The sequence below is a fragment of the Ranitomeya imitator genome, chromosome 3 (assembly GCF_032444005.1).
Source record: "Ranitomeya imitator isolate aRanImi1 chromosome 3, aRanImi1.pri, whole genome shotgun sequence".
Classification (NCBI taxonomy): Eukaryota; Metazoa; Chordata; class Amphibia; order Anura; family Dendrobatidae; genus Ranitomeya; species Ranitomeya imitator.
The window spans coordinates 30,402,567-30,414,573 of record NC_091284.1 but is presented as its reverse complement, the minus strand read 5'-3'; the positions used below and the strand labels follow the sequence as shown (position 1 = coordinate 30,414,573).

Below are 12,007 nucleotides of genomic sequence, written 5' to 3'. Positions count from 1 at the left end.
CCATAATATGCAAATAAAATGTTAAAAAAACAGACAATGTGATTTTCTGGATTTTTTTTTCTCAGTTTGTCTCCCATAGTTGAGGTCTACCTATGATGTAAATTACAGACGCCTCTCATCTTTTTAAGTGCTGGAACTTGCACTATTGCTGACTGACTAAATACTTTTTTGCCCCACTGTATATATTTCTACGTGTCTGTCTACATGTCTATATATATATATATATCTGTCTACATGTCTGTTTATGCATCTTTCTATGTCTGTTTATATGTCTGTCTACGTGTGTGTGTGTGTGTGTGTGTGTGTGTGTGTGTATCTGTCTACATGTGTGTGTATATATCTGTCTACAAGTCTGTTTATATGTCTTTTTATATTTTTCCTAAATGTCCGAGATGGGCATAACCCTTCAAGACACATAAAAAACTAACAAAAACATAAATGTCTGCTCCTCTGTTACAATGCATCAGTTATATCTGCCACTTCTAGCAAACACCAACTCCTCTTACTGTAAAGAACCCTTCCCTGCACTTCGGATGGAATCAAGTTCCTTAGTAAAGTTCTTCAAATTAATAGATCATGTTTCAGTTCTCTGTATAATTTTTATACATCACAATAAGATCACTCCAAATTTATCACCCCCCCCCCCCCAGCCCCACGCCCCTCGCCCAAACTGCGGAATCCAAGTCTTTCCAACCTCTTAACCCCAATGGAGGGTGAGTAATTGAGGCTTCTGGATCATAATAGACCTAAAACACCTTCCTTGTGCCATTTATAAGTGTGGGGTCTTCTTGAGGGTCAACAGGGCATATAGACCTAGTACCTCTGCCCCCCCCCCCCACTATAATACACTCTTGCATACCCCATATCCATGGTAATGTCTTACAAGACAAGCAATTTAATATTTTACTTGTAAGATTTAGCATTTTTTGCTGCACCTACATAATTGTATTGGCTTTACTGCTGCCGCCTGACATTGAGTGCTCAGCTTAATTTTCATGTCCTACAGAGACACCTACCCCTCTTTTCCCGGCCTCCTCGTTGAGGGCAGCTATCCAAGCCTTCAGCCATTGACTCCTCCAGCTATTCAATGATAAAATCCAGGACAGTAGAGAGTCGGCCTCGCTCCGCGCACCGGAATACGACGTCTTCGTCTTACGTCTCCACCGACCGTTCAGGACGTACTGGACGAGATATACCGCGATGGTCACCAAGGAGGCAAAAAAAAGGGTCACCAGGCATAACCACTGAAACTCTCCAAACCAAGACATGGCTCCAAGAGACTCCAAGATTCATGAAATGATATATTGGAATTCCTAAGAGGCTTCCGGTTCCCCTGTAAGGGTCAAAAATAGTAAAACGGAAAGTGGGGGGACGTGTTCCATGTTCATCGACGGGGGGACCGGAGGACAGAAGATGGCTTCACCTCAACTGTAAGACTCCGAGGTGAAGAAAAACTGGAATTCCCCAGCGGAATGAGTCGGAACAAGAGTAGAATGGACTGGAATTGTTCCCAGCATCCCTGGTCCCAGAAAGCGGAGGTGGCAAGACGAGCGCTGGCATAGACCCAACGAAAAATTTCCCTGGCCTCAGACCTGTTGGTGGAACGTGGTCTCCTCCTGAGGGTAGACGTCAAGAACAAACGGGCCCATTCTCCTCTCCCCTCGGTACTGGCGGATGGATCCGGGAAAGTTGGCTCCTTCCAGGAAGAGTGGAGTTCCCCTCTAATTCCTCTGAAGACGGCAGCTTGGGACTTTCATCGTTAAAGCGTCGCCCAGAAGAAGTGTCTAGGGGGGAAGAGATCACATCGTTAGTCAACCTTCAATAAACAGAAAACATCCCGTCAGCTGAGATCCCGAAGCACGCGCCCCGACGGCTCAGAACCAAAACAGGCCTTGTACCCACGCCCGGGTTGTCAAAGATTAGGCAAACATGGCCGCTTTCCACCGAGGACAGCGCCACACCTGTCTACAGGTTGTGTGTGGTATTGCAGCTCAGCCCCAATTGGCTTCAATGGATCCACGTTACAACCTAAAAAAAAAAAACAACAGTGCCCTTTCTATGCTTGGGAGTCAAGTGGGCGGTCCTACTCAGTGATTTATATATAGACTTGATAGAAAAGAACACTGCTCCTTTCCCTTGCTTAGGAGTCCAGTGGGCGGTCCTACTTGATAAGAGATGGTTGTTGAGTTGAGACAGATTTATGATAATAGAGATAGTTGTTAATGAGTAGGACCGCCCACTGGACTCCTGAGCACAGAAAGGATAATTGCCTTTTCCCACAAATGTATACATTAGTTGCTGAATTGTCTCTTAAGCATAGAAAGAGCAGTGGTGCTTTCCTATAATCACTGAGTAGGACCGCCCACTGGACTCCCAAGCATAGAAATAGCAGAAATCTCTTCCCATAAATCTATATATTACTGAGTAGGACCGCCCTCTGGACTCCTGAGCATAGAAAGAGCAGAAATCTATTCTCACAAATTTATATATCAGAATAGGACCGCCCACTGGACTCCTGATCACAGAGCAGAAATCTATTCTCACAAATCTATAGATCACTGAGTAGGACCGCCCACTGGACTCCAGAACATAGAAAGAGCAGAAATCTATTCTCACAATTCTATAGATCACTGAGTAGGACCGCCCACTGGACTCCTGAGCATAGGAAGAGCAGAAATCTATTCTCACAAATCTATGTTACTGAGTAGGACCGCCCACTGGACTCCTGAGCTTAGAAAGAGCAGAAATATATTCTTACAAATCTATATATAATTGAGTAGGACCGCCCACTGGACACCTGAGCAAAGAAGGGGCAGAAATCTTTTTCCACAAACCTATATATCACTGAGTATGACCGCCCACTGGACTCCTGACCATTGAAAGAGCAGAAATCTATTCTCACAAATCTATATTACTGAGTAGGACCGCCCACTGGACTCCTGACCATTGAAAGAGCAGAAATCTATTCTCACAAATCTATAGATCACTGAGTAGGACCGCCCACTGGACTTCTGACTATAGAAAGAGCAGAAATATCTTCCTATAAATCTATATATTACTGAGTAGGACCGCCCACTGGACTTCTGACTATAGAAAGAGCAGTAATATCTTCCTATAAATCTATATATTACTGAGTAAGACTGCCCACTGGACTCCTGAGCATAGAAAGGGCAGAAATATTTTCCCATAAATCTATATATTAAATACTGAATATGACCGCCCACTGCACTCCTAAGCCTAGAAATGGGGTAAAATCTTCTTTTCCTACAAATTAATATGTCTATGACTAATTAGAACCGCCCACTGGACTCTAGAACATTTAAAGGGACAATGATCTCTTTGCAGAAATCTATATAAGAATCTGCTCAGCTCCTGCGCCTCCTTTATATCATGCTGCTCACAGGTCAGGAGGCATGTCTGGCGTATCAGGGGCCCTTTTAGGTGGACCTATTTGAGGATTGCATAGCATTCCTGTCCTGTCAATCTGTCAGCAGAACGTAGGCTGCTATTACAGCCTGCACTGTTACTGGGAGCTGCTTCGTTGCCCAATGATTGGGATACACTGGTGACAAGTAATAATTGGGGAATTGTTATTTAGGCAATTCTCTATGTTATTAGTGGAGAATTGATTATTTCATTTTCGGATGTGAATAGAATCTCGCCTTCCACCTTCCTTTCCCGACACGATACGCCGAGCGTTTTGTTTGCGCTCTATTTATAGGGAGACACTTATCTATAGTGTACGTTTTGTGCATCGAGTTTCCATGACAACCCCGTAAACTCCACTGTGCGCTCACCTAGGTCGGTCTTTGTTTTAACTCAAAGGGGGTCACTTATTTATTTCTTTTTTGTATTTCGCCAATACTTGCTTACTTTTTTTTTTTTTTTTTTTTTATAGGAAGCACGTATATTTTTAGAAAGAAAAAAAAATGTGCATGATCCCTTTAAGAGCCATTCTGTCAGGGTTCTTACACACCTACACAGGGCAGGTAGTGTAAATAGTGATTTCCTGTCCTTCTCTGGCAGCTACGCCCCAATGTTGTACACACAAGTGTGGTAAAGAAATAGCAGACTAGTGTTTATACTACCGGCAAGGTGCGGCTTCATTCAATGTATAAAGGCAGACACAGCAAATAAACAGATTAAGTTTATTTACCATTCAATTTTGAGTACACTGGCCCTTTAAGACACACTTAAAGGGGACTTGTCACTTGCCATAAATATGTATTTTTTTTTGCCTGGTGTAAAAGCTGCTGTTCTCCTGAATACGGCGTAGCTTTTATTTCATTCCTGTGCCTCTCTGTTACTGAGATACGACTCCCTCTTCCTTGTATGTAAATTAAGTCTTGCGGCCTAACTGGGAGTGGTGACCAAGAACACGCCCCACAGAGATCTGGTGACCGCGCCCAGAGAAAACGGGGTCATATCTCAGGAACGGAAAGGCGCAGGAACAAAAGAAAAACAACGCCGGATTCAGGAGAACATCGGCATTTACATCAGGTATAGAAATAACATATTAGTCATCCACCCTTAAAGGGGTTGTACCTAATTCCATGAATAGAAACCTTAGCTATCCACAAGCGGTATAACAGCTTAGTCCCATTCACTTCAATGGAGATGAGCTGCAATACAAGACAAAACCTGTTGACAAGTGTGGCACTGTTTCTGTGGGGGGGGGAAAAAAACAGCACTAAAACACTAAGAAGAGTGAGCAAAAATCCCCAGGTGACTTTTAATGGCACCCAGCTATCTAAAAAAAAAAAAACATAATTACCAAACTATTTATTAACAGAGGTAACTTTGCTTTCCTGGTGCTTTTTTCATGCAATAATTTACTAATTTCCTTGGTAAACATTTGGAAATTAATAAAGAGATATTGACTGATCTCTATCATGCTTTGAGATTGAACTCTCACATAGGATCTGCCAGACTCATCACTTTCTTTTAACCTCAGTCTTAATAATATCTTAAAATTATATCCCCTCCCCTTGGGGGAGGAGACTGGTACCTTCTCTTTAACTATTGGCTGACAATGACCTGGGCGGAACTCCCCACCCCCGAGGAGCTGCACAGCAACCAAAAAGATGGGGAATTGGTCCAAGATTCGTGGAGGGGCAAACAAACTGCAACCTCCCCCTATGTTGGGTGGACCCTCATCTTAGCAGCAGAATTGGGGGCCACAAGTAGCGATCCTGTAAAACAGCCTAAAAGAAAGAAACTTCTGATCTAGTGAACAATTGGAAGGAGTTATACATTGATGATCTATCCTTAGGTCCGGCTGAACGGTAATGTATGGTTTGCTTTAGACTCAGAGAACCCTTTTAAAACAAAATGATCAGACATGTCGAAATGCAACATGCCCGATCCTTCATATATTTGGCATCTACTATCCTGGGGGAGCCAGGACACCATCACACAACATATACACACTACATATTGACAGGTTTGACCACCTTTCATCTAAAGTCACCCCTAGAGTAAAACTTGGGATCGGAACGCGGGTCGATCAAGTGCGCCCATATCTCAGGCATTGGTTAATATGAACAAGCGTCGATATCTCATCCTGACGTGACTACTCCCATCAGTGTGCTCAAAGGTGAATAGATAAGATATAAAGAGGTGGCGAACTACTAAGACAATACGTAGGGAGGGGAGAAACCATTATTGGGGAAGGCCGGGCGCACAGTATGAAGGAACGCCCTGCGACCTGCACCTATTCATTACCAGGCTGATGAAAATTACATAGCTGTCAGCCCTAAATTATCTGCATCCTCTATAGGATCAGGCAGTGAAACGAGGACAAGAGCTTCCAGGCACCAGAATTAAGCGGTAATAGACATCAATAAAAGTGCAACCAGCACGAGATAGCGGCATATACCACGGAGCAGCCCGAAAAGGGGGAATTATAGGAGGACTCCACCTCGTAAAACGCATTAAAAAGTATACATAGGAAAAAAAAGAATCAGCTGATGCAGATAAGGGTGCCCTAAAATGTAGGTCCCCGGGAGCTGATCTTGGGGGTCATCACTGAAGAAGTAAAGACGGGTCAGTCACTAACAGATGAAGCGAATAGCACTGATTATATACGGGAGGTCCTGTGGGGTGTTCCCAGTATACGGCAGGTCCTGTGGGGTGTTCCCAGTATACGGCAGGTCCTGTGGGGTGTTCCCAGTATACGGCAGGTCTTGTGGGCTGTTCCCGGTATACGGCAGGTCTTGTGGGGTGTTCCCAGTATACGGCAGGTCTTGTGGGGTGTTCCCTGTATACGGCAGGTCCTGTGGGGTGTTCCCAGTATACGGCAGGTCCTGTGGGGTGTTCCCGGTATACGGCAGGTCTTGTGGGGTGTTCCCGGTATACGGCAGGTCTTGTGGGCTGTTCCCGGTATACGGCAGGTCTTGTGGGGTGTTCCCTGTATACGGCAGGTCCTGTGGAGTGTTCCCGGTATACGGCAGGTCTTGTGGGGTGTTCCCAGTATACGGCAGGTCTTGTGGGGTGTTCCCTGTATACGGCAGGTCCTGTGGAGTGTTCCCGGTATACGGCAGGTCCTGTGGGCTGTTCCCAGTATACGGCAGGTCTTGTGGGGTGTTCCCGGTATACGGCAGGTCTTGTGGGGTGTTCCCGGTATACGGCAGGTCTTGTGGGCTGTTCCCGGTATACGGCAGGTCCTGTGCGGTGTTCCCGGTATATGGCAGGTCTTGTGGAGTGTTCCCGGTATACGGCAGGTCTTGTGGAGTGTTCCCGGTATACGGCAGGTCTTGTGGGGTGTTCCTGGTATACGGCGGGTCTTGTGGGGTGTTCTCGATATACGGCGGGTCTTGTGGGGTGTTCCTGGTATACGGCGGGTCTTGTGGGGTGTTCCCGGTATACGGCAGGTCTTGTGGGGTGTTCCCGGTATACGGCGGGTCTTGTGGGGTGTTCCCGGTATACGGCCGGTCTTGTGGGGTGTTCCCGGTATACGGCAGGTCTTGTGGGGTGTTCCCGATATACGGCAGGTCTTGTGGGGTGTTCCCGGTATACGGCAGGTCTTGTGGGGTGTTCCCGATATACGGCAGGTCCTGTGGAGTGTTCCTGGTATACGGCGGGTCTTGTGGGGTGTTCCCGGTATACGGCGGGTCTTGTGGGGTGTTCCCGGTATACGGCGGGTCTTGTGGGGTGTTCCCGGTATACGGCAGGTCTTGTGGGGTGTTCCCGGTATACGGCAGGTCTTGTGGGGTGTTCCCGGTATACGGCAGGTCTTGTGGGGTGTTCCCGGTATACGGCAGGTCTTGTGGGGTGTTCCCGATATACGGCAGGTCTTGTGGGGTGTTCCCGATATACGGCAGGTCTTGTGGGGTGTTCCCGATATACGGCAGGTCTTGTGGGGTGTTCCCGGTATACGGCAGGTCTTGTGGGGTGTTCCCGGTATACGGCGGGTCTTGTGGGGTGTTCCCAGTATACGGCAGGTCTTGTGGGGTGTTCCCGGTATACGGCAGGTCTTGTGGGGTGTTCCCGATATACGGCAGGTCTTGTGGGGTGTTCCCGGTATACGGCGGGTCTTGTGGGGTGTTCCCGGTATACGGCGGGTCTTGTGGGGTGTTCCCGGTATACGGCAGGTTTTGTGGGGTGTTCCCGGTATACGGCAGGTCTTGTGGGGTGTTCCCGATATACGGCAGGTCTTGTGGGGTGTTCCCGGTATACGGCGGGTCTTGTGGGGTGTTCCCGGTATACGGCGGGTCTTGTGGGGTGTTCCCGGTATACGGCAGGTTTTGTGGGGTGTTCCCGGTACACCGCAGGTCTTGTGGGAGGGTCCCAACATATCCAAGTCAATAAGTCATTGTCTTCTGCAGAGTCAATAAGTTGTTTTTAGTTCTGTTTCCGGGAAAGTTGGGTGACAACCAATATGGCCACCAATACTCCACTGGAAGTTGTCACCCAGATTTTAACCCAAAGATATAGAACAAATCTGGTAAATAAAATCTAACGACGGCCCCGTCTATCGTGGTCGTGGTGGTCATATTGGACATCACCCAACTTTCCCAGGGACAGAAATTAGAGAAATTGTAACAATTAGGTCACAGAGGAAAACATCTGGCTTGTTCAAGGTAAAAAGTCTTGTAGTTTGTAAAGTTCAAAAGAAAGTGAAAAGGGTCGTCCAACAAAAGCAGGAGAAGAGGAGGAGGAGGAGGAGGAGGAGGAGGGGGAGATGTCACCATTGTGGAGCCCTGGGAGCTTTTCTTACTTCCTGGTGAAACAAACAGGAACTGAAGTCTCATTGTTACAAAGCTGCAGCAGCGAGAAGTCACATCCACATAGTGTGAATAGAGTCAGGTTCCAGCCTGCAGATAACCCCTCGTGTGCCAGCGCAATGCAACTATTAGACGTCGCCATCTCCGCTGACTTCTATATGGGTCACGAAAAAAAAAGTGCGCCAAAGTGGCTGAATTGTCGCCCAGTCCTGTCCGCTGCGCTCAGCCTGGTACCGCTCAGCCCACCCCGGTGACGATCACCATCACGCTGTCTGGACCGCTCTCCGCTTCCGTGCCCACGAATGGGACTCTGTCCTACTTATCCGGTCTACTCAAGGGCACGGCTATGGCACCCCGTCTTGTGCCAGAGCACCCGACCCCTTCCTACCTGTTCATGTGACTCAGCAGACCCCCAGGCCTTGTGATCCCACACTGCAGGAGCCCAGCACCCGGCTGCTGCTGCTGCTGGCCAGAGGAAAAAGCCCAACACCAGGAGGCGTGGCCAGGGTTCTCACATTTGCATAATGAGGGCCTCCCATAATGCCTGCAGTGAGTGTGACTGGAGGAGGCTGCAGGGGATTGGCTGCACGCTTAACCCTATAGCTCCTGCACTGCCTCTGCCACAGAGTGGCACCTTCTACGCCTTGCAGTCTGGAAATTATAGTGTTAACCCTAACCAATGTGCTGCCCTCCCCATTAGAGATGCCCTTTTACTCTTTGCTTTCCAGAGCTTTTTCCTTGTTTTATTTACCCCCTGGTCTGACTGGTGTCTGTGCTCATTGATCCAGTACATATTAGATGTCCCTCCATTCCAACTGAGGACTACAAATCCCATGATGCAATGGGACATAAAAAAAAGACTAAATGCTGCCGGACAGTGGAGATCTTGTGCAATTACAACGCTTTGTAAAAAACAGAAAATACGGCATAAAAAGCCGGGATGCTCCCTAATGTGCTCAAAGGGGCTTGCTGGTGCACCATGACGGCGGACTTCGGGTGCCCCATGACGGCGGACTCCGGGTGCCCAATGACGGCGGACTCCGGGTGCCCCATAATAATAATAATAATAATCTTTATTTTTATATAGCGCTAACATATTCCGCAGCGCTTTACAGTTTTGCACACATTATCATCACTGTCCCCGATGGGGCTCACAATCTAAAATCCCTATCAGTATGTCTTTGGAATGTGGGAGGAAACCGGAGTGCCCGGAGGAAACCCACGCAAACACAGAGAGAACATACAAACTCTCTGCCCCATGACGGCGGATTCCGGATGCCCCATGACGGCGGACTCCGGGTGCCCCATGACGGCGGACTCCGGGTGCCCCATGACGGCGGATTCCGGGTGCCCCATGACGGCGGACTCCGGGTGCCCCATGACGGCGGACTCCGGGTGCCCCATGACGGCGGACTCCGGGTGCCCCATGACGGCGGACTCCGGGTGCCCCATGACAGTGGACTCCGGGTGCCCCATGACGGCGGTTACGGTTTTGCTCCTAAAAATCGAAATTTTATTTTGGCTTTCACCATGGCCTCAAGCCTTCTGCTCTCGATTACATCCAAACATGTCTCCACCAACATCTGATCCCAGGTCTCTTCTCCACGTTCCCCATGTTGGTGCCCACTGGTCGCATCACTTGGGTCTGTATACAGCTTCTTCTTCATCTCTACCCACCAGTGTTGGATTGGGTTGAGGTCTGGAGACTGTGGGGACAATCCAGCATCTCTACTTCATAGTTATTGAACCATTCCTTCACCAATCTCGATGTATGCTTCAGGTCGTTGTCCTGCTGGAACACTATGTCGTCCTTTTCATACCCATAGTACTCAAGTGTATAAAGTAACTCGTCTTGTAGGACATTCACATACAGCTCAGCATTAAGACCACCATCAATCCTGGTCAAGTATCCAACGCCTCTGGCTGTGAAACAACCTCAAATCATCAGGCTTCCTCCACCAAACTTCCCAGTTGCTTCAATTTCCCGATTCGTTAGCCTCTTTGTCCCTTGTTTCTTCCAGACCCATTTGCCCCATTAGAGCCGTCTACTGACTTTCGTGTCATCGATGCAAATCACCCGTTTCCAATCTTACATAGTAACATAGTAACATAGTTAGTAAGGCCGAAAAAAGACATTTGTCCATCCAGTTCAGCCTATATTCCATCATAATAAATACCCAGATCTACGTCCTTCTACAGAACCTAATAATTGTATGATACAATATTGTTCTGCTCCAGGAAGACATCCAGGCCTCTCTTGAACCCCTCGACTGAGTTCACCATCACCACCTCCTCAGGCAAGCAATTCCAGATTCTCACTGCCCTAACAGTAAAGAATCCTCTTCTATGTTGGTGGAAAAACCTTCTCTCCTCCAGACGCAAAGAATGCCCCCTTGTGCCCGTCACCTTCCTTGGTATAAACAGATCCTCAGCGAGATATTTGTATTGTCCCCTTATATACTTATACATGGTTATTAGATCGCCCCTCAGTCGTCTTTTTTCTAGACTAAATAATCCTAATTTCGCTAATCTATCTGGGTATTGTAGTTCTCCCATCCCCTTTATTAATTTTGTTGCCCTCCTTTGTACTCTCTCTAGTTCCATTATATCCTTCCTGAGCACCGGTGCCCAAAACTGGACACAGTACTCCATGTGCGGTCTAACTAGGGATTTGTACAGAGGCAGTATAATGCTCTCATCATGTGTATCCAGACCTCTTTTAATGCACCCCATGATCCTGTTTGCCTTGGCAGCTGCTGCCTGGCACTGGCTGCTCCAGGTAAGTTTATCATTAACTAGGATCCCCAAGTCCTTCTCCCTGTCAGATTTACCCAGTGGTTTCCCGTTCAGTGTGTAATGGTGATATTGATTCCTTCTTCCCATGTGTATAACCTTACATTTATCATTGTTAAACCTCATCTGCCACCTTTCAGCCCAAGTTTCCAACTTATCCAGATCCATCTGTAGCAGAATACTATCTTCTCTTGTATTAACTGCTTTACATAGTTTTGTATCATCTGCAAATATCGATATTTTACTGTGTAAACCTTCTACCAGATCATTAATGAATATGTTGAAGAGAACAGGTCCCAATACTGACCCCTGCGGTACCCCACTGGTCATAGCGACCCAGTTAGAGACTATACCATTTATAACCACCCTCTGCTTTCTATCACTAAGCCAGTTACTAACCCATTTACACACATGTTCCCCCAGACCAAGCATTCTCATTTTGTGTACCAACCTCTTGTGCGGCACGGTATCAAACGCTTTGGAAAAATCGAGATATACCACGTCCAATGACTCACCGTGGTCCAGCCTATAGCTTACCTCTTCATAAAAACTGATTAGATTGGTTTGACAGGAGCGATTTCTCATAAACCCATGCTGATATGGAGTTAAACAGTTATTCTCATTGAGATAATCCAGAATAACATCTTACACCATTCACTTTTCATACTTTTTTTGAAAACCCAAGACAACGCTTCTTTTGACGATATTGAAGTTGTGGCTTCTTCACCTTTTTTCGAGCCACTATTCCAGACTTGTGTTACGTCGGTCGCACGGTGCTTACATGGACATCTGTGATATCACCATCATGAAGCATACGAGCCTCCTCCACTGCCGTGTTTGTCTCCCGAACTGATAGACCTTGTGATGAGATGACTTGTTGACTCTGATATTTCTCCTGGACGTCCACCTCTTTGCTTCTGAATGGATGGACGGACTTCACTTCATATTCTTCCAGCTGTCATGGCGCTCACATGATGCAGTTTGGCAAT

General features: G+C 47.2%; 1 protein-coding gene across 3 annotated transcripts in view; it reads right to left on the bottom strand.

Annotated features, from left to right (window-relative positions):
* Positions 1-8,722, bottom strand: part of C2CD2 (C2 calcium dependent domain containing 2) — a 64,105-nt gene extending 55,383 nt beyond the window's left edge. For 2 of the 3 annotated variants that reach the window (XM_069760690.1, XM_069760689.1), the window contains exon 1: positions 1,017-1,390. In XM_069760690.1, the coding sequence (XP_069616791.1) occupies positions 1,017-1,268 (252 nt within the window). In that variant the 5' untranslated portion in view covers positions 1,269-1,390. Of the gene's footprint in view, positions 1-1,016; positions 1,785-8,613 lie in introns of those variants that run through there. The other variant, XM_069760688.1, reaches the window with a different exon arrangement.
* Positions 8,723-12,007: the final 3,285 nt, after the last annotated feature.